The sequence below is a fragment of the Tamandua tetradactyla genome, chromosome 9 (assembly GCF_023851605.1).
Source record: "Tamandua tetradactyla isolate mTamTet1 chromosome 9, mTamTet1.pri, whole genome shotgun sequence".
Classification (NCBI taxonomy): domain Eukaryota; kingdom Metazoa; phylum Chordata; class Mammalia; order Pilosa; family Myrmecophagidae; genus Tamandua; species Tamandua tetradactyla.
Genome location: NC_135335.1, coordinates 9,367,539 through 9,392,884, shown reverse-complemented (window position 1 = coordinate 9,392,884; position 25,346 = coordinate 9,367,539). Strand labels below are relative to the sequence as shown.

Genomic DNA, 25,346 nt, shown 5'->3' with positions numbered 1-25,346 from the left:
ATTCTTCTAATGAGTAATGTGTCAACCAGATTTTTATGTGCTTATTATGCCATTCATATATCTTCTTGAGTGAACTGTCTTGTCCGTATCCTTTGCCCATTTTTTATTGGACTGTTTGTCTTTTTAAGTTGCAAGACTTCTTTATGTATTCTAGATACAAAGTCCATCAGATAAATTTTGGCAATTATTTTCCCTTAGTCTATGGCTTGCCACTTCATTTTCCAATTAGTGTCTTTTGAAGAAAAACGGTGTTTTACTTTGAAGTTCAATTTATTAACTTTTTTTTTCTTTTATAGTTTGTGCTTCTTTGTGGCATATTTAAGAAATCCTTCCCAAACCCACCCAAGGTCACTAAGACTTTCCCCTATGTTTTCTTCCAGAAGTTTTTTTTCAGGTTTTACCATTAAACCTGTGATCGTTTGAATTCATTTTTGCTATTCTGTATTCTGGATAGTTAACTAATCCACCTATCTCTCTCTACTGTGTCTCCCACCACCCTACCTTCCATCATCCCTTGCTACCATTATCTCTTCCTGGACAACTAACTGCAGCAGTCTTTTATCTGGATTCTTTGCTTTGTGTCTTGTCCTTTCCAAACCACTCCTCCTGCAGCCTCCTCCTCCCTTTGTACAGATCTAATCACATCAGCTTCCTGCCTCACTAAGCTCTATGGTGAAGGAAGGGATGGAGTCAAGTTAGCAGAAGAGATGGAAGGGTTGTGAAGGTGACTGTCCGACACGGGGGGTTGAGCCAGAGGGCTTTGAGGGGAAAGGTGGTCTTTGGCACTCTGCAGTCACATCTTCCCTCTCCCCTGCTCCCTTTGATCCAGCCACAAGGGACATCCTTACAGGGTGTGTTCTCCTAGCCTTTGGATTTTTGTCCTCACAGTCTTTCTGCTTACAACACTGTCTCCAGCACCTTCTTGCCTGGTTAACTCCTACTTAGCCATGAAGAATCAGGTTTTTTAATCCCCAAAACTGGGCCAGGAGGGAGCCTGCCCCTGCAGTGGCTGGTTCACCTTGGTCGCAGGTCCGTGCAGAAAGGGTTTTGTCAAGGTTGGCTGCATAAACGCTGAGTGGAGAAGGGCACAGAGCCCAGAGCCGTTCTGGTCCCGGCTTAACCAGGTGAGGGAGCTCAGGCAAGCCACGCCCCTCCCGGGCCTCAGTTTCCCCAATCTGTAAACTCGGTTTAGATCCGTGGCTCTTAACCTTTTGGGGGTCTTGGATCTGACAATCCCGAAAAGGCTATGGTCTGTTCCCCAGCCAAATGCTTGTGTGCACGTCCTAGGAGCTGCGGGGCTGGGGTCCCCAGGGCCGGTGCGAAGCCGTGGGCTGCGGGAAGTTGCAGCCTGCCAACTCCTCGCCTTCCCACCCCAGTCCTCCCGGTCTCCCGCTGCTTCCTGCAGCTCGGGCGCCGGGGTCTCCGGGTCCTCAGCGCGCCTGCAGTCTGGCTCGCAGCCTCCGCCGCCCCCTCCCGGGTAAGGCGGCCCGTGGGCGCTCCCTGGTGGGCGGGCAGAGGGCGTGGGGGAGTGGGCGGGGAAGCCCCCCGACCACCCTCCCGCCGCGACTCCGACTTCCCCGATTCAAGAAACCCCAGCGCGCCGGAGAACGACAGCTTCCCCTAGCGGCTCATCGCCAGCCGGCGCGCGGCGGGAACCGGGGACCCCGCGCACAGAGGCGCGGGGACTTACCCAAGGTCGCGCCGCGAGCCCCGGTTCGGCCGCCTGCAGCCGCCGAGGCGCGGCGGCGGCGGCAACCCCGGGCCTGCGCCCCAGGGCGCGGGGGTGGGGTGGGGGGCGGGGTGAGGGTGGGGGCGGGGAGCCGGGGTGCGGCGCGGCCCGGGCGGGGTGGGGCTGCGGCTGCCGAGTGTCCGGCCGGGTCCCCGCGCCGCTCGCCGCACGCCCGGGCCCCGCCGCCAGCGGCTGCAGCAGCGCCAGGTAATCTCGGCCCCGCGCTGGGGCGGCGGGCGGCGGGAGGCCGTGGCGGTCCCCCCGGGGGGCCCGCGTGTCGCGGCGCGCTGGCCCGGGAACGCCCGCCGGGCCCTGCAACTCGAGCCGCGGCCCCTGGTTAAAAATACCCGCGGCCCTGCCCAGCCGCCCTCCTCCCCCGCCGTGCCCTCGGCCCCGGCCCCGCGCTGGCCCCTCCCCGGGGACAACTGTGCCTTTGGCTAATTTGTCCTCTCGCGGAGCTGGACCCGGGCCTGCGGAGGGAGCGAGGGGCGGGGAGACGCCGTGGGCCCGAGAGATAGTCGGAGAGCGCGTGGGAGAGATAAGGGAGGGCGGGGAGGAAGCGGGGCCGAGCCCCCGGAGCCGCCGGAGGAGGAGAGAGGGCGGGCGGAGGGGCGCGCGAGGAGGGCGGGGAGGAGCGCTCTTCCTGGTTGGGCCCGGCCCTGAGCAGCCACCGGGGAAGCCCGCCGCAGGGACCGCCGCCACCCCCCACCCCCTGCCCAAGCAGCCGTCCCTGCCCCCAGGTAAGGCCGGCCGGGGTGCCCTGATCCCGGCCACGGCGCCCCGGGGCTGCCCCCGCTCGGCGCGGCCGCGACCCTCCGGGTGCTGGGGAGCGGCCCCAGCCTGAGCTCACCATTGTGGCCAGGGGCTGGGCCGGGGCGGGGCTGGAGGAGGAGGGGCTGGGGGTCCAGCCCGCCTTGATGGCCCGGTCAGTCTCGGGGGGCCTGGGGAGCGGGGTCCTTGTCTGCCCGCTGTTCTCAGCCTGCAGCCCAGAGCTGGGAACTTGTTGGGTCTGGGATTGGCAAATCGGTTGGAAGAGGCCTTCCCTGGGGTCCCCGCCTTCTCTGTTCCTTCTGTTATCACGGGATCCACCCTGTCCAACCTGGGGGCGGGGAGGGGAGGCTGCAGGCCCAGGACTATAGTTTGGGAAGGGAGAGGTGGTGGGTATTCAGTGTGAGGGGGGGCAGGGTGGTGATGGCCTGGACACCCAGGGGCGGGGCAGGGGGGCTCTCCTGGGTGCTGGGAGCAGAGGGAGGGGGCACTGCGAGCCCCTCAGGTTCTGCAAGGGGAACTGCAGTGTGGCCAGGGAACCCCAGGTTTGGAGAGGAACGGCGGGGTGGGGGGCCGTGAAGAGGGGCAGGCACCCCAGTCCTCGCCCAGGGAAGGCCTGGGCTCTGAGCCAGCCATCGGTCCCGCAGGATGGCCGAGGAGTTCATCACTCCGGTGTACTGCACGGGGGTGTCCGCACAAGTGCAGAAGCTGCGGGCCAAGGGGCTGGGTCTGGGCCGCCACGAGAATGCTATCAAGTACATGGGCCAGGACTATGAGCAGCTGCGGGCGCAGTGCCTGCAGAGCGGGTCCCTCTTCCGGGACGAGGCCTTCCCCCCAGCGCCCCAGAGTCTGGGCTTCAAAGACCTGGGCCCCAATTCCTCCAAGACCTATGGCATCAAGTGGAAGCGCCCCACGGTGAGAGAGGGGCCACCCCGGGTGGGGCTGGCCGACCCCTTCCCCCTCCTCCCAATTTTGGGTGAGGAGGTGGGACAGGATGGTGGGGCGTGGGGGTCTGGGGTGGCTGGGGGCCGGTTTCCAGGAGGGACAGGACTCTGGGTCTCTCGCAGGAGCTCCTCTCAAACCCCCAGTTCATTGTGGACGGAGCCACACGCACAGACATCTGCCAGGGAGCACTGGGTAGGCCCCGGGGGACTCTGGGTGTTTTTTTTTTTTGGTCTTGTGAGTTCCCTAGTCCCGTTCCTTCCTGCAGCGGGATCTGCCCCTACTCCGCCCTCCTGCAAGCCGAGGCAGGCTCTGCCAATCAGGGCTGGGGCTGGTTTGCCTAGATTCCTGGGTAAGCTGAGGGGAGCCCAGGGCACACCACCTGGGGAGCCCCACCTGTTCCCCAGTATGGCACCTGTATGCACTGTCAGAGCAGGCTCCGGGGAGTGGACCTGATGTGGGCCCCCTCCCATGCCAGGGGACTGTTGGCTGCTGGCCGCCATTGCCTCCCTCACCCTCAACGACACCCTACTGCACCGGGTGGTCCCACATGGCCAGAGCTTCCAGGATGGCTACGCCGGCATCTTCCACTTCCAGGTGAGGCACCTGCACAGGTACAGGGCGCGTTGGCGTGGGGGAGTATTGGCGAGGAGGGATGCAGGGATGCACTGCTGTCCGAGGTCAGGGCAGCCGCAGGCACACCCTGCGGGGGCCAGCCCCTCCCCTGGAAGGTATTTGACCTCTCTTTGCCGTCTCAGGTCTGTCATGTGTGACACGGTCAGGCAGGTATTGCTGCTGGCGGGTTTCCAGGGTGTATTGGGGAGAAGGTGTTTGGAAGGAAAGAAAGAGCTCTGCTGTATATCCTGCAGGGCAGATCCTTCTCCTTCCCTGGGCGTCACTTTCCCCATCTAAAAATAAAGGGGCATTCTAGAGGGTAAAACAGACCAGTACCTGCAGCTGTCTCCCCTCTGAGCACCTCCTTCACTTTGGCAAACTCGAGCCTCTGACTGCGCCCCGCTAAAAAGAAAGACTTGGGATGAAGTCTGTTGAAACCAGCTTTTCCTGACCTTGTTTGCTCCCTGAGCCCATTTTTCAGGTCAGGCGAATTAATTTGCAATGAGCTGGGGTTGGCAGAGACACACCCTGGCAACCTAAAGGCCAGACCCTCTGCCCTGGGGGCCCCAGCCCTGTCCTGGGGGTTCCTGGGTGTTCTCTCCTTTTCATGTGGGACCCCCTTGTCCCACACCACCCACACCGGTCCTGCAGGACCCAAGGTTCAAGCCATGTGGCTGCACCTGTCCAGTTCATAGGGATGTGCCCCCCCACTTCCCTCCTTCCCTCCTGCCCCTGGGTCTCCCCTCCACCTGCTCCAGCTCCCGCCCCCTCCCCTTCCCTCAGCCTTCGGTACCCTGGGTCCTGACTGGACAGGCCCTTTCTCCCACCTGGACAACCCGTCCCCTTCTGACTCATCCCTGCATCTTTGAGGCAAACCCTGTGATTTTTTTGGGGGGGGGGGGGTGAACCTGCTCACTGATCTTGTGGTTAAAGGGGCTGGAAACCGCATTTTCATTCTTCACGCAATTTGCACATGTGTTCCCCCATCCCAGGACCCAAGGGAGCAGGGTCGGGCAGGGGGCTGGTGGGAGAAGAATTCAGGCCTCAAGGTCCTCCCAACTCTCCTTAGCTGCCTCCATCCTCTCCTTTCCTGAGGAGGCACCTGGTTTAAAAAATTAAGGGCAGGGAGATACAAAGGTGGCTCAGTGGCAAGAATTCTCACCTGGCGAGCCAGAGACCCAGGTTCGTTCCCGGAGCCTGCCCATGCAAAAAAAAAAAAAAAAAAAAAATTATGGGCAGACCCGTGCAGGCTTTGATTCACCTCCCACTGCCACTCCCTCTTGTGGTTGGGGAAACTGAGGCTGCGTGTGGCAGGGGCGTTAGGATCGGCATCTGGCAGTGGCTGAGCTGAGGCCGGAGCCCTGGTCTGTGGCATCCCCAGGCAGGCTCTCACTGCGCACTCTTCCTCCAGCTGTGGCAGTTTGGGGAGTGGGTGGACGTGGTCGTGGATGACCTGCTGCCCATCAAGGACGGGAAGCTTGTGTTCGTGCACTCGGCGCAAGGCAATGAGTTCTGGAGCGCCCTGCTGGAGAAAGCCTACGCCAAGTGAGTGGGGGTCCGGGGGCAGCTCGGCTAGCTTCGCGGGAGGGCTCTGGCCCCGCCTTGCTGACCCGGGGCTGCCCACAGGGTGAATGGCAGCTACGAGGCCCTGTCGGGGGGCAGCACCTCGGAGGGCTTTGAGGACTTCACAGGCGGCGTCACGGAGTGGTACGAGCTGCGGAAGGCACCCAGCGACCTCTACCAGATCATCCTCAAGGCGCTCGAGCGGGGCTCCCTGCTGGGCTGCTCCATCGACGTAAGTGCACCCTGTGCGCCCTGGCCCCAGACCCTCTCCCCCCACCCCGTCCTGTGCCCTGGCCCCAGCCCCGTGCCCTAGCTCCAGGGCCCCCCACCTTCCACCCTGGATCTGTGGTTGACTCCACACCCAGCTCAGCCACCAACCGCGTCAACCCCTTGGCATTCCGGTTCCCTCTCCCCACTGTCCCCAGAACCTCAGACCTCAGCCCTTCCCCGTGGGGGCTTTGCTGTCAGCCCCCTCTCCTTGCTGTGGGCCCATCCATCGGCCAGCACACTGGCCTCAGGCCACATCCTTCCCCAGTCTCGCTTCCCCTCCTTTCCCAACCTCGTTCCCTTCCTTTCCATCCCCCCAGCTCATCCCCAGTCCTCCTTTCCTTGACCTTGACCTGAGTCCACCCCAACATCTCTGAGGTCCTCTAGTCCCTCCACCAAGCCCCTCCCCATCTCAAACTTGTCCAGCCTGTCCCTTCCCCCTCCTTGTCTCCCACCACACTGCCCCCCCATACCCGGCCCTCTGAGGGGCTCTGGGGGGGCTGTGCATAGATGGGGGGGTGTATATGTGTGTTTCCAGAGTCTTGCCCGCCCTGGCCAACAGCATAGTGGGGTGCCCATGCTGCCCCCTCCCTCCGCCCCCCAAGGGGCAGCGTGTGCATGTGGGGGTGGGGGGTGGACTAGACAGGCTCAGGGTCCTGGCGGGCGACCCCCAATGGCTGAGATATGTCAGCGGAGATGCCCAAGAACCACGAGTGCTCAGGGCTCATCTCCTGACCGGGGTGGGGGTGCAGTTGGGTCGCGGGGAGCCCGGCCCCGCCCGCAGAGCCTCATCTTTGCGCAGATCTCCAGCATTCTGGACATGGAGGCGGTCACCTTCAAGAAGCTGGTGAAGGGCCATGCCTACTCTGTGACGGGCGCCCAGCAGGTACCCCGGGGCAGGGGTGGAGGGAAGGGCAGGGGCGGGGGCAGGAGGCAGGGGCAGGAGGTAGGGAGAGGGTGTAGGAGGGAGGGGCGGGGGCAGGAGGGAGGGGGAGGGGCAGGGGGAGGGGCAGGAGAGAGGGGGAGGGGCAGGAGGGGGCAGGAGGGAGGGGGAAGGTGCAGGAGGGAGGGGGGGGGCAGGAGCAGGGGCGCCTCCCCTTAGAAGCTGTGGCTGTCCCCTTGCCAGCAGGGGCCCCACTGGGGTCTGCCCGGGGCCGTGGCTGGGTTGTCTCCCCCTGCAGCCCTTTACCCATGTCCTGGGCACCCTCATTCTGAGATCCTTATCCCGTCCTGTCCCATGTGGCCAGGCTGCCGCCCTCGCGGGCTTCTGGGGCAGGCTTCACAGTGTATCTCCCGTGACGCGGGAGCTGGTCCCGGAGAGGCGTGGGCCCGGGGGCGCGCGTGGGCGTGGGGTTGAGGGGCCTAGGCCAGTGACAATTCTGGGGCCCAGGTGAACTACCAGGGCCAGATGGTGAGTCTGATCCGCATGCGGAACCCCTGGGGCGAGGTGGAGTGGACTGGAGCCTGGAGTGATGGGTGAGTACGGGACCGCCGGTGGGGGGCCAGGGGGTCTGGGGTGGGGGTGGGGGCTGCTAGGTGCCCCTGGCATCTCAGGACTGAGCACAGGGGCCCCTCTACGTGTGCTTGGGCCTGGGGACAGAGCTGGGGGCGGGGCTGCCTTGGCAGGGGGGCCCCTGTGCCCAGCCCGCGGGGCATCCTCAGGGCATCCCGCCCGGCCCTGAGAACCGCCTCCCCCACCCCGAACTTGACCTTGAGGAAACCCCAGGCCTGGGGTGGGGGTGGGGAGGTGTGGATTCAGGCTGGGGTGGGCAGGCTGGGGCCCCAAGGCCAGGCAGGGCAGCGCCCACCAGCGCCTGGCAATGCCGTCCCGGTACCCGTCCCCCCAGCTCCTCGGAGTGGAACAGCGTGGACCCTTACCAGCGGGAGCAGCTCCGCGTCAAGATGGAAGATGGGGAGTTCTGGTGAGCAGTCCCTCCTCAGCCTGGCCCCTTCCGTGGCCTTGACCCCCCACCCCCCAGCTCCCGATCCCCTCCCCCGACCCGGCCTCCCAGACCGACCACCACTCACCGGGGCTCCCGGCCCCCCAGGATGTCCTTCCGGGACTTCCTGCGCGAGTTCACCCGCCTGGAGATCTGCAACCTGACTCCCGATGCGCTCAAGAGCCGCTCCATCCGCAAGTGGAACACCACGCTCTACGAGGGCACCTGGCGGCGGGGCAGCACCGCGGGGGGCTGCCGCAACTACCCAGGTGACCACACCTCCAGCGGGCGTGGGGCGCGGGGCACGGACCTGGTGGGGGAGATCCTGGGTGTTCTCACCTGTGAGATGGGGACGCAATCGTACAGACCCCTCGCATTTGCTTTGATGGGTAAATTCAGAAGAGTAAATTCTGAAGAGCTCAGAGTGGTAACGGGGGAGTGGGGAGAGGAAAAGGTTAGAGACCTCCTTCCCTTGCCCTCTGTTGCCATCTGGCCACCTCCCTGTTGCTCCTTGCGCCCATCCTAGTCCTTCTCCTGTCCCCTGTCCCTGGGTTCCCCATCCATGTCTACACCCTAGCCTCTCCGTCCTTGAGGTTCTCCCCTCCAGCCACCACCCTGGGCACACCGGAGCTGGTCTTGCCCAGTAGCTGCTCCTATCTGAGTCCACCTTTGCCAAACAGCCCACTCTGACCTCCACCTTTGACCCTGTCAGCTCCCCTGCTCTACAGTCCTCTTTTCTTTTTTTTTTTTTTTTTTGACTCATTGAAATATCTCATCTGATGAACCTGTTATCTTTGCACTCTTCCATCTCCTTTCACCTTGTCTTCATGTCTCACCTACCCAGGTCAGAGCCCATCATTCCATCTTGTCCCTGCACATGCTGGGTTTCTTGGCCCTTCTCTCCCTCTGTTGTTTTTCCCTGGGCACCAACCGCAGTTCTCATTGAACCTAACCCAGTTCTCCACCTCCACATGCCGGCACCGGAAATGTTGCACGTGGCTGGAGAGAAATCACATAACCAAGACCATGCTTCCTCTGGAAATGCACAGCCACAAACCTCAAATAAGCACTTTGCACAGTCCGGCAATTCTCTGAACTGTTTAGGAAGGTTCCCAGTCTCTCATCAAACCTCCCTCCACTGGTACGTCCAGCTGAGAACTTGGCTTTGTGCTGCATTGAGAAGGTGGATTTCATCAAATGCAGGTGGAACTACATGTCCCCACCTCCAAGTCCCCCAGCCCCAGAGGGACCTGTGCCCATCTTCACTGCCTCCCCACTTGTGACGAATGAAGACAGAAGGCAGAACTGTCTATACTTGTGGGGACCTCCCACCTCTGCTCTACGTGCCGTTCTCACTCCCTCTTAAAGCAATGGGCTCTTCCATCTGTCACCGCTCACTCTTGTGTGGCTGTTGGGTCCTTCCATCAGCTTCTGCCCATTATGGAGAATCTCCTGCAAATTCACAGCCACAGACCTCACTCACCCACTCATTTCTCTGCTTACCTTCAAAGCAAAATTTTTCATTAGCTACAAACTTCAAATGAACTTCCAGTTCGTTTTTTTAACTCACTGCTGTCCAGCTTCCATTAACACCACACTGCCCAAGCAGCTGTTTGAAGGTTACCAACAGTTTCTCCTCTGCTGTATACCACTGCTGTGTTTTCCGGTTCTCACCCTCCAATAGTTCTCAGCGTGCCTCCTTGCCCTCTGTTTTGAAGCATTCTTCTCTCTTATGGGAATCCGACTTCATTATTCCCCTCAAACATATCATCAGTTTTCCCTATGCTGTTTATTGAGAAGTCCCTCCTTTACTTGCTGACCAGCTCTTATATAATCTAGTTCTCATATATGTGTGGGTCTGTGTCTGGGTTTGCCATTCTGTCCCTCTGTCTGGCTGTCCCTCAGTCACCAAGCACATTGATTTAATTGGTCTAGATTTCTAAGATGTCCTGCTATTGGGGAGAGTGAATTCCTTCTTCAGTAGTCTCTTGGCTATTCTTGACTCTTTGTTTTTTTTTTTTCAATTGAGATTTAGGGTCATCTTCCCATGTTATAAAAAAAAAAGATTTGAGATTTTTTATTTGGAATTGCATTGACTCTATAGATCAATTTGGGGAGAATTGATAGCTTTATAATTTTGAGCCTTTTTAACCAAGAATATGGTTTCTCTCTCCATTTATTTTGGTCTTCTCGAATGTCATCTGATAAAATTTTCTAATTTTCTTCATAAAGGGCTTACATGTCTTTTCAGATTTGTCCTAGGTATTCTAATCATTTTGTTGCTGTTGTGGTATCACTTTTTAAATTACATTTTCCATGTAGTAGTTGCTGATACAGTAACACATGGTTGACTTTTAAAAATTATTTTGTAGCAAGCAAACTTGCTAATTAATTATACTAATTAATCTGTAGATGCTTTTTGATTTTCTGCATTGAATATATACCATCTGGCATTGATGGCAAATTTGTTTCTTTTTCAATTCTTACAGCTTTTATTTCTCTTTCCTGTTTAATATGCTAGTTAGGACTGCAGGGTTTCAGTAGTAGCAGCTATGAAGGCCTGCTTACCTAGCTTCTCTCTCTTTTTTTTTTTTAATTTTTTAAACTTTTTCATTGTATAGTATAACATTATGCAAAGCAAAGAAAGAAAAAAGCAATAGTTTTCGAAGCACTTTTCAACGAGTAGTTACAGGACAGATCCCAGAGTTTGTCATGGGCTACCAAATGATCCACTCAGATTTTTCCTTCTAGCTGCTCCAGAATATAGGAGGCTAGAAAGCTTAGATTTTTTTTTATCATCACAATCAACTTTTTTATGAAAAATAACATATATACCAAAAAAAAAAAACTACATTTCCAAGCACAGCACCCCAATTAGTTGTAGAACATATTTCAGAGTTTGACATGGGTTACAATTCCACAATTTTAGGTTTTTACTTCTAGCTGCTCTAACATACTGGAGACTAAAAGAGATAATCAATTTAATGATTCAGCATTCATATTCATTTGTTAAATCCTATCTTCACCGTATAACTCCACCATCACTTTTGATTTATCCTTTTCTCTCTTTAGGGGTGTTTTGAGCTATGGCATTTGTAAATTTCTCATACTGGAAGGGTCTGCACTAATTTGGGGTAAGGAGATGGAAATATCTGATGTTCTGGAGAGGCTGGGCCCTCTAGCTTTCGGGACTTAGCTGGACCAGGGACCCACCTGAAGGTTGTTAGTTTCTGAAAAGTTGCTCTAGTGCATGGAACCTCTGCAGAATTTTATTTATTGCCCTAGGTGTTCTTTAGGATTGGCTGGAATGGTCCTGGTTGGGGGTTGGCAGGTTATGACAGGTAGCAAGGTCTAACCAAAGCTTGTGTAAGAACAATCTCCAGAGTAGCCTCTCAACTCTATTTGAACTCTCTCTGCCACACATATTTTATAGTTATACCTCTTTTCCTCCTTTTGGTCAGGGTGGAATTGTTGATCCCACTGTGCCAGGGTCAGATTCATCCCTGGGAGTCATCTCTCATGTTACCTACCTACCTTCTCTCTGAAAGGGAAAAATTTCAACATTTCACTACTAAATATTCACTGTACGTTTCCCCACTAAACCTTTTTACTATAGGTTTTGCCTTTTATCAGATCGAGGTTAATATTATTAAACTTGATGTGTTTATTGTTGATGATAATATACATTTATTCTTTTATCTGTTAACATGGTAAGTTACATTTATCAATTTATGTTCCTGGCATAAAAACAACCCAGGCATGATGTACCTATTTATTTTTATTTGTTTGAGAATTTGTGGGTTTACAGAACAACCATGCAAAAAATACAGGATTCCTGTATATTAGCCTATTATTAAAATATTGCATTGGTGTGCTGTGTTTGTTGCAATTGATGAGAGCCTATTTTTAAAATTGTACTGTTAGCTATAGTCCATGGTTCAATTTAGGAGCTCGCTGTTTGTGTGGTGCTGTGCTATGAATTTTAAAAAACATTTTTACTCTAGTAACATGTATATATAACCTAAAATTTCCCCCTTTAACCACATTCAAATCTGTAATTCATTGCTCCTAATTACTTTCACCACCATCTATTAACAAAACTTTCCCATCATCCCAAATAGAAACTCTGTCCATTTTAAACCTGAACTTTCTATTCCCTACCTCCACCCGAGCCTATATAACCCATATTCTAGATTATGGGTTTAATCTAGAATTATTCTGATGATTTGATATCAGTGAGATCATACAATATTTATCCTTTTGTGTCTGCCTTATTTCACTAAGCATGCTGTCTGTGAGGTTCACCCATGTTGTCACATGGATCAGGTCTTTGTTCCTTTTTTATGGCTGAATAGTATTCCACCCTGTGTATATACCACATTTTGTTTATCTGTTCATCAGTCGATGGACACTTTGTTGTATCCATATTTGGGCGATTGTGAATAACGCCCCTATGAACATCAGTGTGCAAATATCTGTTTGAGTCCCTGCTTTCAACTCTTTGGGTATATACCTAAAAGTGGGACTGCTGGGTCATGTGATAATTCTATACTTAACTTTCTGAGGATCTGCCAAACTGTTTTCCCCAATGGCTGCGCCATTTTACATTCCCGCCAGCAATGACTGAGTGTCCTATTTCTCCACAACTTCTCCAAGATTCTTGTGATTTTGTTTTGTTTTGTTTTTTATATATAGTAGCCATTCTAGTGGGTGTAAAATGGTATTTTACTGTGGTTTTGATTTGCATTTCCTCAGTGGTTAATGATATTAAACATCTTTTCTTGTGCTTTTTGACCATTTATCTATCTTTGGAGAAATATCTATTCAAGTCTTTTGTCTATTTTTTAATTGGGTTGCTTATTTTTTTGTTGTTGAGTTGAAGGACTTCTTAGATGTTCTGGGTATTAAACCCCTGTTGGATATGTGGTTTCGAAATATTTTCACCCATCGTGTAGGTAATCATTTTACTTATATGAGAAAGTCCTTTTTTTTAAATGCAGTTTTATTGAGATATATTCACACCCCATACAAACCATCCAAAGTGTACGATCACTGGCTCACTGTGTCATCACATAGTTGTGCATACAACCCTTTGATTGCTTTTAGAACATTTCTTTTAGAATATAACTTTTTTATATAACAGTTTTACATCTAGGTTTGTGATAAAGTCCCTTGAGGCACAAAATTTTTAATTTTAATGAAGTGCCCTTTATCTGTATTTTTCCTTTTGTTGCGTGTGCTTTGGGCATAAAGATGACATAACCTTTTTTTTTTCATGGGCAGGCACCAGGAACCGAATCCAGGTCTCTGGCATGGCAGGCGAGAACTCTGCCTGCTGAGCCACTTTTTTATATTAAAAAGTTATATACATAACTTTTTTTTTTTAGATTTTTTAAAATTAATTAACGGAAAAAAAGAAATTAACCCAACATTTAGAAATCATACCATTCTACATATGCAATCAGTAATTCTTAACATCATCACATAGATGCATGATCATCGTTTCTTAGTACATTTGCATCGGTTTAGAGGAACTAGCAACGCAACCGAAAAAGATATAGAATGTTAATATAAGAAAAAAATAAAAGTAATAATAGTAAAAACAAAACAAAACAAAACAAAAACGTATAGCTCGGATGCAGCTTCATTCAGTGTTTTAACATGATTACTTTACAATTAGGTATTATTGTGCTGTCCATTTTTGAGTTTTTGGATCTAGTCCTGTTGCACAGTCTGTATCCCTTCAGCTCCAATTACCCATTATCTTACCCTGTTTCTAACTCCTGCTGGACTCTGTTACCAATGACATATTCCAAGTTTATTCTCGAATGTCGGTTCACATCAGTGGGACCTTACAGTATTTGTCTTTTAGTTTTTGGCTAGACTCACTCAGCATAATGTTCTCTAGGTCCATCCATGTTATTACATGCTTCATAAGTTTATCCTGTCTTAAAGCTGCATAATATTCCATCGTATGTATATACCACAGTTTGTTTAGCCACTCATCTGTTGATGGACATTTTGGCTGTTTCCATCTCTTTGCAATTGTAAATAACGCTGCTATAAACATTGGTGTGCAAATGTCCGTTTGAGTTTTTGCCCTTAATTCCTTTGAGTAGATTCCCAGCAATGGTATTGCTGGGTCGTATGGCAATTCTATATTCAGCTTTTTGAGGAACCGCCAAACTGCCTTCCACAGTGGTTGCACCATTTGACATTCCCACCAACAGTGGATAAGTGTGCCTCTTTCTCCGCATCCTCTCCAGCACTTGTCATTTTCTGTTTTGTTGATAATGGCCATTCTGGTGGGTGTGAGATGATATCTCATTGTGGTTTTGATTTGCATTTCTCTAATGGCCAGGGACATTGAGCATCTCTTCATGTGCTTTTTGGCCATTTGTATTTCCTCTTCTGAGAGGTGTCTGTTCAAGTCTTTTTCCCATTTTGTAATTGGGTTGGCTGTCTTTTTGTTGTTGAGTTGAACAATCTCTTTATAAATTCTGGATACTAGACCTTTATCTGATATGTCATTTCCAAATATCATCTCCCATTGTGTAGGCTGTCTTTCTACTTTCTTGATGAAGTTCTTTGATGCACAAAAGTGTTTAATTTTGAGGAGTTCCATAACTTTTTTATATAACAGTTTTACATCTAGGTTTGTGAGATTTACTTGTAATTTTCTTTCTCATGCTGACCTTATCCAGTTTTGAGATTGATACTCTTTTTTGTCTTATTAAGTGAATGGGGATATGTCTTCTCTTTTTCCTAGAAGATTTTGTGGGAATAATTTGTTTCTGGAATGTTTGGTAGAACTTGTCTGTAAAGCTTTCAGGTCTGCTCTTTGGTTTGTGTGAAGATTAACTTTTGATGTTGAATATCTTTGATGGTTATTGGACTATTCAGGTTTTCTCTTCTTGGGCTTTTTTTTTAACTTTTAGATTTTTAAAAACATATATAGCAACAAACACAAACATCTTAACTCATGATCATTCTGTTCTACATATGTAATCAATAATTCACAATATCCTCACATAGTTGCATATTCATCATCATGATCATTTCTTGGAACACTCGCGTCTATTCAGAAAAAGAAATAAAAAGAAAACAAAAAATTCATACATACCATATCCCTCCCCCCTCCCCCTCACCGATCACCAGTATTTCACTCTAAATTTATTTTAACTTTTGTTCCCCCTATTATTTGTTTTTATTCCATATGCTTTACTTGTCTGTTGATAAGGTAGATAAAAGGAGCATCAGACACAAGGTTTTCACAATCACACAGTCACATTGTGAAAGCTATATCATTATACAATCATCTTCAACAAACATGGCTACTGGAACACAGCTCCACATTTTCAGGCAGTTCCCTCCAGCCTCTCCATTACATCTTGACCAACAAGGTGGTGATCTATTTAATGCATAAGAATAACCTCCAGGATAACCTCTAGACTCTGTTTGGAATCTCTCAGCAATTGACACTTTATTTTGTCTCATTTCCCTCTTCCCCCTTTTGGTCGAGAAGGTTTTCTCAATCCCTTGATGCTGAGTCCCAGCTCATTCCAGGATTTCTGTCCCACGTTGCCAGGAAGGTCCACACCCCTGGGAGTCATGTCCCATGTAGACAGGGGGAGGGTGGTGAGTTTGCTTGTTGTGTTGGCTGGAGAGAGAGGCCACATCTGAGCAACAAAAGAGGTTCTCTTGGGGGTGACTCTTAGGCCTAATTTTAAGTAGACTTGACCTATCCTTTGTGGGATTAAGTTTCATATGAACAAACCCCAAGACTGGGGGCTCAGCCTATAGCTTTGGTTGTCCACACTGCTTGTGAGACTATCAAGAATTCAACTTGGGGAGGTTGAATTTCTCCCCGTTCTCAGCAATTTTCCACTCACTGAATATGATAGCTTTTTAAGTTTTGAGGAACTGCCAAACAGTTTTTTCCAAGTGGTTGCACCATTTTATATCCTTAGCAGCAGTGTATGAAGGTTGCAATTTCTCTCCATCCTTGCTAACATTGTCTGTCTTTTGGATTATAGCCATCTCAGTGGACATGAAGTGCTATCTCATAGTTTTAATTTGCATTTCCCTCATGACTAATGATGTTGAGCATCTTTTCATGTGCTCATTGACCATTTGTATACCTTAATTGGAGAAATGTCTATTGAAATCATTTGCCCATTTTAAATAAAATTGGGTTATTTGTCTTTTTTATTGCCGAATTGCCAGTTCTTTGTATAGGCTCATATGTATTCTTTCTAGGTATGTGATTTGCAAATATTTTCTTTCTTTCTATGGATTGTCTTCACTTTCTTGACAGTGACCTTTGATACACAAAGGTTTTAAATTTTAATGATGTCTGCTTTCTCTGTTGTTTTCTTTGGTAAATTGTGCTTTGGGTGTCATATTTAAAAAAACATTCTGAATCTAAATTCATGATGACTCAGAACTATATTTTCATCTATGAGTTTTATAGTTATAGCTCCCCCATTTAAGCCTGTGACTCAGAGTGAGTTAAATTTTGTATATGGTTGAAGGTAGATCTCCAACCTCATTCTTTTGCATGTGGGTATCCAGTTGTCCCACCACCATTTGCTAAAAAGATTGCTCTTTTCCCCATGGAGTGGTCTTGGCACTCTTGTTGAAAATAAGTTGACCATAATCAGGTGAGTTTATTTCCAATCTCTCAGTTCTTTTCCATTGATCTAGATGTATATCCTTATGCAGGTACCACACAGTTTTGATTACCATAGCTTCATAGTAAGTTTTGAATTCAGGATGTGAGTCCTCCAACTTTGGCGGATTTTTTGTTTAGATTTGTTTCAAGATTGTTTGGGTTATTCTTGAGCGCTTCTATTTCCATATGAAGTTTAGGATCAACTTGTCAATTTCTATGAAAAGCCAGCTGGCATTTTGATAAGGATTGTATTGAATCTGCAGGATGCTTTGGATGGTGTTATATTAACAATGGTAAATATTTTAATCCATGAACGTGGGATGTCTTTCCATTTACTTAGGTCATCTTTCATTTTTTTCAACGCTTTTTATTTTTTCAGTGCACTTGTTTTGTTAAGTTCATTACTATTTTATTCTTTTTGATGCTGTTGTAAATGGAATTTTCTTAATTTCATTTTCAGATTGTTTGGTCCTGGTGTATAGAAACACAGTTGATTATTTTATATTGCTCTTGTGTCCTGCAGCCTTGCTGAACTCGTTTGTTAGCTTTCCTAGTTTGTGTGTGTGTGTGTGCCTCTTAGAAATTTATATATATAACAAAAGTTCATCTTTGGGAGTTCTTTAAATCCTGAGATGAAGTTAAGTTCCTTCAGAGAAGATTTGCCTCTATTTCTGCCACTTACCTGGGGCTGCTACTAGCCCAGGGTTCTTAGAAAAATACATTCTCTGCTTAAGATTTCCTTGACCTTTAATTCATACAGTTGCATGAATTAAAACTGCATAGCCATGTGAAGGCTGGCTTGTAGTTATAAATTCTCAGGAGTATTTTTTTTTCTTCCTCCCGCTGGGGCTTATTTCTCTTTTACACTTGTACATCTGGTGTTCCCCTGACCCCCCCCCGCCCCCCGTTTTATTGTAGATGTTGATTGGATTTTCCACTTTGGGCAGGTCCTGGGTTTTATCTCTTGCCCTCTATGCCCAGTGCTTAGGGTCTCCAGGGGTAGACAGAAGCCCTCTGGCATTACTGACCTTGCAGAGCTCCTAGTTTCATTTTGTGAAAGCATTTGTATTGAGATATAATTCACATACCATAGGATTCACCCATTTAAAGTATACAGTTCAGTAGCTGTTAGTCTATTCACACAGCTGCAAATCCAGCACTACATCAATTTTAGAGCATTCTTATTACCCCAAGAAGGAGCCCTTGCCCCCTTAGCTGTCACCTCTCCAATCCTCCCATCCCACTTATCCCCAGGCATCCACTAATCTACTTTCTGTTTCTGTGGTCTTACCTGTTCGGGACATGCCATATAAATGGAATCATACTATATGTCATTCGTTTGTGTATGGCTTCCTTTACTTAGCATGCTGTGACGAGCTTCATTTCTTTTTATTGCCAAATAACGTTCCATGGTGTGGATTTACCACATTTTGTTTACCCATTCATTAGCTGATGGATAGTTGGGTTGTTTCTACTCTGGCTGTTATGAATAATGCTGCTAGGAACATTTGTGTGCAACTCTTTGGGTGGATGTTTATTTTCAATTCTCTTGGATCTATACTTAGGAATAGGATTGCTGAGTCATATGGTGACTCTGTATTTAGCCCTTGGAGGAGCTGCCAGACCAATTCTGCAACACTTTAGAGTCCCACCCTCATTCCCAGTGTGCAAGAATGCCAGTTTCTCCACATCCTCGCCAACATGTATTGTTATCAGTCTTTGTGGCGGTGGCGGTGGTAGGGCTGGGTGCTGTGACTTAGTGGTGCATTTGAAAATATTCTATCCAGCATTTGGTTGTTTAGTCCAGTGGGTTGTCCAGGCAGCGAAATCACCAAACTGTCTGAAACAGAAGTCCCCTGTCATCTCTCGCCGCCCTCTGCGCCCTCTTATCGGATCCCTGCGTGCATCCTTGCCATCTTCTAAGCCCTTCTGTGCTCAGCAGCCAGGGCCACCTTCTAAAGGACCCATCCTGTCCCTCCCTGTCGGAGGCTCCTTTGGCTCTTTGGTTCAATCCGTGTTCCTTGCCACCCAGAAGGCTCCGTGGGTCCCGCCTGCTCCCTGGCCTTTGCATCTCCTTAGACACTTGCAGGGCTCTTCCTCCCTCCGCTCTGCTTCCCTCTTGGCTTCCCAGGGCTGCACCTTCAGGTCTCAGCTCCAGTCTCACCTCCTCAAGGTGCCTTCCTGGACCGACTCTAGTTTGTTTAATTAACTTAATGGACTTGCTCCTCCTTCACCCCTCCCCCCGGGTGGAATCTGAACCCCATGTGGGCAGGGACCACGTGGCATCCAGTGGGTAATACCCGTTGAAAGGTTGGGTGGATGTGTTGGGGAGGCTCAGGGTGGGGGGCTGCTCTGTCCTGCCCCTGATCCCCACCTTCCTGCCTCCCGCAGCCACCTTCTGGGTGAACCCCCAGTTCAAGATCCGACTGGACGAGGTGGACGACCCAGACGATGACTATGGGGGTCGTGAGTCAGGCTGCAGCTTCGTGCTGGCCCTCATGCAGAAGCACCGCCGCCGCGAGCGCCGCTTCGGCCGGGACATGGAGACCATCGGCTTTGCAGTCTACGAGGTGAGCCCGGGTAGCCCAGGGACCCTCTAGGAAACCGGCTTCCTGCAACCCCTCCCCCACCCCGAGCTTCCACCAGGGGGCGCCAGAGCTCGCCGCCACCACCCCACCTGCAGACCCATCCCTGGTCCCTGCTTAGAGAGAGACACCTTCTCGGGCTCTCTGCTGGCTATGGTGTGGGCAGACACCTAAGAGTCCTCTCCTGCAGCGGGGTGGAAGGAGAGGAAGGCGTTTGGCTAGGAAAAGAGGATTCTGGGATTTGCCCTCACCCTCAGAGGCTAGACAGATGCCCTCCGGGAGAGGGAACTGGCTGAGCCCGACACCTGGGAGGCAGCTTCTGGGGGCCAGACTCGGGCTCAGCTTCAGAAAAGAGTGGGCAAGTGGGCTGCCCTGTAGGAGGAGTGAGCTCCCTATCCTGGAGGCATGTAAGCCGAGGCCCTGCCAGGTTGGGCTGGTGGCTCTGTACTTGTGACTCCTGACTTGCCCTGAGGCTGCCCAACCATGCAGTGTGCTTCCAAGACAGGGGAGCCCCCAGCCCCCAGCTGCACACCGTCAGCTCTGCCTGGCTTTCCTTTCTGGGGCCCTGGGGACCCTCTCTGGCGTGAGGACAGGATCTGTCTCTCAAAACTTGGGACCCCTGCCGCATGACCCGTCCCCTGCCCCAGCACCGTGGGACAAGCACACATTTCTAATTTCCTCCTTCTCTCTTGCAGATTCCTCCGCAGGTAAGTGTGGTACCCACCTCACCTGGATTTACACATCCCTGAGTGCACCCTGCCTGATGGTGCCACACTCACAGTCCAGAGGGGTGCGGGACCGAGGCAGATGCCCACGTGCAGAGCTCGCAGAATGCCCTCTGCCCCTGACTGTCTGTGCAATGGGTGGAGCAGGCATTGCCCCCCTGAGGGTCAAAACAGGGTAGCTGGACTGGAAGCACCCATCGTGCACCCAGGGGCCTGCTCTAGCTTGCTCTCCCTCGGAGTGAGTCCCACTCTGGGCGTCTTGGGCAGGAGCAGGGCATGAGGCAGGTGAGTTTGCAGCCTTGAGCAAGTCACTTATGCTCTCAGCCTCAGTGTCCATGTCTGTAAAATGGGGGCGACTGCCCCACTGCATGGGGCTGTCGTGCCCCAGCCGTCCCTAGAGTCCCCGCCGCAGGTGGGGCTGGTGCTACCCCCATTTTACAAATGTGGAAACTGAGGCTTCTGTGGGTGGCTGAGCCCTGACCCGGCTCTCCAGAGCCCTTGACCAGGGCTTGGGGCCCGGGAATGGGGGCTAATGGGGGCGGCTCAGGAGGGTGGACTGAGCGGCCACTCCCCCCGCCCCCCCTGCCCCTGCCAGCTGGTGGGCCAGCCGGCCGTGCACCTGAAGCGCGACTTCTTCCTGGCCAACGCGTCCCGGGCGCGCTCGGAGCAGTTCATCAACCTGCGGGAGGTCAGCACCCGCTTCCGCCTGCCGCCCGGGGAGTATGTGGTGGTGCCGTCCACCTTCGAGCCCAACAAGGAGGGCGACTTCGTGCTGCGCTTCTTCTCGGAGAAGAGCGCTGGGACCCAGTGAGTCGCGCCCTGGTGCCTCCCCCTTTCCCCCCTGCCCCCCAATCCAGGTCCCAGGAGTACCCCACCCCCACCCCCCACCCCCACTGACTGGTCCTTCCTTCTGCCCACTCTCTGCAGGGAGCTGGATGACCAGATCCAGGCCAACCTCCCTGACGAGGTGTGTGCCCACTCCCGGGCCCCCGGGGAGTTGTGGGGGGGGACCTGGGTGTCCTCCTTGGCTGGCCAGAGCCCCTCACGGCAGGAGTGATCGAATCCTCCACTGCCCGGCCCGGCTTGGTTTATGGAGGCTTCTGGTTGCAGTGACGCGGCCCCTGAGCATTTGTGGGGCCACGTGTGTGCTAAGCCTTGGACCCAGGACACCCCATTTCCTCCCAATGTCAGCCCTCTTGGGGTGTTCACCTCATATATCCCTCTAAAGAAGGGGAAACTAAAGCCCAGAAGGGTCAAGGAACTTGCCCAAGGTCACACAGCAAGGATCCAGCCCCTCACCCTCATTGCTAAGCTCAACTGCATCTCCTCATTTAGGGCACCAGTGTCCTGGGGGTGGGACAAGATCCCCCTTTTACAGATTGGAGGAATGAGGTTCAGATAGGGGAGGGGATGTGTAGCCAGTGAGTGCTCCCAGCCCCACTTTCGGCTGCTCATGCTGCACAGCTGGAGCGCCCCTTACCTGCTCTCCATTCTTCCCGGTCCAGCAAGTGCTCTCAGAAGAGGAGATCGATGAGAACTTCAAGGCCCTCTTCAGGCAGCTGGCAGGGGAGGTAGGTCGGAGCAGGGGCTGGGAAGCACCGATGGGGCAGCCCCCTGCCCACGACGGCAGGCGCCGCCCACCCGACCCTTCTCTTTCCCCAGGACCTCGAGATCAGCGTCAAGGAGCTACGGACCATCCTCAACAGGATTATCAGCAAACGTGAGCGTCCCCCACGTGGCTGTGCTGCAGCCTACATCCCATGCCCTGTTTCCCCCAAGCGCTAGAATCCAGCCCTCTGTTCCCACCGCGAGCTCCGGCCACTGTGCCCCTTACACTTACCCGACCTGAAACCTGCTCTCTGCGCCTGAGCTCTGTGCCTTTGTGTGCTTGGAAGCCCGGTGCCCCTCTGGGCGGTGCAGACCCCAGGCCCACAGCCTGGCCACCTGATGGCACCCCTTCCTACCGGACACGCATGCCCAGGCCAGGCTGCACAGCCTGGGGAGACGAATTGGGCAGGCCTCCTTTCCCAGCATGCACACAGGAAGCTTCTGGACCTCAGCCCTCCTCTCCCTCCAGGCCTTGGCTCCACATAGCCAGCTGGACCCTGCGTCCCTGCCCTGCCGACTGTCCCCTCTGGCCTCTCACCCCACTCCCTTCACTTCTTCAGCATGTGTCTCATTTGCCTGGGACTCTGCAAGTCTGGGGACACAGGCTTGAAGGCGGAGACACTTTAAACCATTTTCTGATGACAGAGAATTGCAGCACACTTCCTCTGTCCGCCCTTGCCCTCCCTGCTCCCGGGCCCACCCCGTGCCCCCAGCCCGTTCAGGCACAGGAGGAGGCCTGCCCGCTGAGTTGTACGAACTGGTTTTGCTTTGCAGACAAAGATCTGCGGACCAAGGGCTTCAGCCTGGAGTCCTGCCGTAGCATGGTGAACCTCATGGACGTATCCTGCCCGAGTGGGGCTCGGTGGGGGGCCTTGGGGGGGGGGGGGACTGGCTGAGCACCCCAGAGAAATGCACCAGGCCTTTGTGGGGTGCAGATGCCTCTGTGCTCCAGGTTGAGATGCATCCCCGGGAGGGGGAAACTGAGGCACCGGCCTTGCGTCAAGTGAAAGATAGAGCAGGGGTGGGGTCTCCGAGGGACCCTAAGGCTCGAGCTCTTTCTGCACCCTGCTCCAGCCCACCCTGCTTCTCCCCTCCCCCCTGAGTCGTCTGCTTTCCAAACTGTGGCAGCTCCCTCCCTCCCCACTGCCCATTTGCACCCCCACTCCTGCTCTCAGCAGTGGCATTTCCTTCTTAACGGGGCACCCCCAGCGCGACGGCAATGGAAAGCTGGGCCTGGTGGAGTTCAACATCCTCTGGAACCGCATCCGGAATTACCTGGTGGGTGGACCTCCCCCCTTTCCAGCCTCACCCCTCAGCAGCCTGGGGTGGGGGGGTCAGGAAGTGCCCGAAGCTTCTGTCCGGCTCTCACTCCCTGTCCCCACCCCCAGACCATCTTCCGTAAGTTCGACCTGGACAAGTCCGGCAGCATGAGCGCCTACGAGATGCGGATGGCCATCGAGTCTGCAGGTGAGGCCTGAGGGGTGGCTGCTGCCCTGTGCCCGGGCCCTGGGTGGGGGTGGCGGGAAGGGGTCCCAGGCCTGACGCTTTGGCCTTTAGTCCCCGATCGTAAGCCCAAGCACCCCGCATGCTTCCCCCAGCGTTCTTTCCCTCCTGCCTTGTTGCAACCTGGAGAGGGCAGGTTCTTTTCTTGTCCCCACTGTGCATGTGAGAAAAGTCAGCTCAGAGAAGGGAGGTGACCAGCTCAGGCCACACAGCCAGCGAGGGGCCGAAGCCAGGCTCCAGAGCCTTTGTTGAGAGAGAGTCTGGTGAGCCAGGTCCATTTCAGGAGAAGGCCGGGGCACTCTGCACACACTAAACTGGAGCCCTGGGCCCTCTCTGATTGGCACCCAATGCTCAGGCCTCTGGCGGTCCCTCTGGGACTGGAACTCGGGGCCAGCCTCTCCCCACTCCTAGCCCTGCCCAGGAGCTGTTCGTGGCCCCAGGCAGTGGGGCCTTCCTGGGACAAGGGAAGGCTCTGGGTCTCCTGCCCCCTGCCCCCACCCAGGGACAGGGGCTGGGCCTCCCCGGCCCTCACGCCACTCCCCTGGGCCAGGCTTCAAGCTAAACAAGAAGCTGTACGAGCTCATCATCACCCGCTACTCGGAGCCCGACCTGGCGGTCGACTTCGACAACTTTGTGTGCTGCCTGGTGCGGCTGGAGACCATGTTCCGTGAGTGTCCCCCCACCAGCACGGCCCCAGATCCAGCCCCTACAGGAGCCCCGCCGGCAGATTTGGGCCAGCAGGGTGCAGAGAAAGGGCATGGGGGGGTTGTGGCCAGGCAGGGCTGGGAGGCCCCCCACAGCCACGGAGCATGTAACCTGAAGGCCCAGTGCTGGGGGTGCCGTGGGGGGGTGGGGTGGGCAAGAGAGCTCGGGGTGCTATGCACAGGTTTGGGGTGGAGGTGGGGCAGGAGGCTGGGGGGCCTGCCGTCAATGCCTCACTTGGTTCCCAGCCTCACGGCTTCTTTTCTCGAACACACAGGGTTTTTCAAAACTCTGGATACAGATCTGGATGGAGTCGTGACCTTTGACCTGTTTAAGGTAGGGGGGCCTCCCTTGGACCTGTGGCAGAACCTCAGAACTTCTAGGCCAGGCCACCTGAGCCCTGGGGGGGACAGGGCAGAAAGATCCAAGTCCCAGGAGGACGGGATGGGGGGACCCGAGCCCTGGAAGGGCGGGGTGGGGGGGTTCTGAGTTCTCAGAGGGTGGGATGGGGGGTTGTGGTTTCTCGGAGTGTAGGGTGGGGGATTGGGGGTTCTGGGAAGGGAGGGCCAGAGGCCCCAGAGGCCTTGGTGGAAGCCAATAGCCGGGTGTCCCAGGGGTAGGGAGGTAAGAAAGCATCTCCACACGAGGGACCCTCTCCCACCTGCCCTCAGAGAGGCAAAAAGTGGATGGCTCCTGGGTCAAGGGATCTGGTGGAGAGGAAGCTGGAGAAGGCTGAGCCAGCCTCTCCTGCTGTACCCGCTGACTTCCGTCTGCTTTCCCGGGCAGTGGTTACAGCTGACCATGTTTGCGTGAGGCGAGTCTCAGGACCCCTGGCTGTGTCCCGTTCCCTTCCTGGTCACCACGCCTTCCCGCCACGCCACACCACGCCACGCCACGCCACGCCATGCCATGCCGGGCCACGCCAGCTGCAAGTGCCTTCCTCGGAGCCGAGGCAGCCTTTTCCTGCTACCCCTTTTCCCCCACCCCCCACGTTCATCTGCCGTCCGTCTCCACTGGCCATGGGCTCAAGTGGGCCCCCGGCCCTCCCCCCCCAGCCCCCCAGCAGGCAGCTTATGCATGTGCCTGCCTCAGGGTGGCCTGACTCCAAGGGAGCTGCCAGCCTCAGGCCCCCCAGTACCCCGGTGTGTCCCCACCCCTTACACCACGCCCAGCTCTGGGAGGCTGCACCCCGGCCCCCCCACTCTGCCCCACCCCCCTGTGTGTCTCCTACAGACTTTAAACATAACCACTAGCCCTGCACAGCCACTGTCGCCAGGGCAGCACAGAGCCCCCTCCCCCGGCTGGGGCTGCCTCCCCCGGGGCTGGGGACAGCTGTGCCTTCCGTGCAGAAGCCAGTGCCCCCCCAAATCCTGCCCGGCCACCTGCCCTGGAAGGTATTCAGACCTGCCCCCTCCCCCGCCCCTGCCTTCCTCCTCCTTTTTTTTATATTGGGGATTTCAAAGGGGATTTCTTCAGGGATGGGATTATGGTCATGGGGTGTCAGAGGCCCCGGGGCATGGGTGTGGGGGTCCCGTTGCCATTCAGAGGATCCCCAAATAAAAGGGAAAAGGCCCCACATCTGTCTCTGGAGCGTGTTTCTTACTCAAGCTTGCAGCTGGGGAGGAGGCCAGCAAGCTGTGACCTGTGGGGACACACCCAGGGCCCCCCATCCCTGCTCCAGCCACCCCAACTCCTTCCCCATCATTGCTGAGACCTCGCACCCCG

The 25,346-nt window shown here is 53.6% G+C and overlaps 1 protein-coding gene across 2 annotated transcripts; it reads left to right on the top strand.

The window, feature by feature from the left end:
• Positions 1-1,873: 1,873 nt before the first annotated feature.
• Positions 1,874-25,197, top strand: CAPN1 (calpain 1). 2 transcript variants are annotated; one of them, XM_077115757.1, is made up of 22 exons: positions 1,874-1,936; positions 3,145-3,412; positions 3,565-3,634; positions 3,918-4,036; positions 5,466-5,599; positions 5,681-5,849; positions 6,687-6,770; positions 7,275-7,360; positions 7,732-7,806; positions 7,933-8,093; positions 18,890-19,068; positions 19,779-19,790; positions 20,404-20,615; positions 20,736-20,775; positions 21,314-21,379; positions 21,471-21,528; positions 22,191-22,255; positions 22,626-22,694; positions 22,805-22,883; positions 23,470-23,586; positions 23,899-23,957; positions 24,408-25,197. In XM_077115757.1, the coding sequence occupies exons 2-22, from the start codon at positions 3,146-3,148 to the stop codon at positions 24,432-24,434; spliced, it is 2,148 nt and encodes a 715-aa protein (XP_076971872.1). In that variant the 5' UTR covers positions 1,874-1,936; position 3,145; the 3' UTR covers positions 24,435-25,197. The 2 variants fall into 2 exon arrangements, with proteins under 2 accessions (XP_076971872.1, XP_076971871.1); XM_077115756.1 differs by lacking the exon at positions 1,874-1,936 and adding an exon at positions 2,174-2,469.
• The last annotated feature ends 149 nt before the right edge of the window (positions 25,198-25,346 follow it).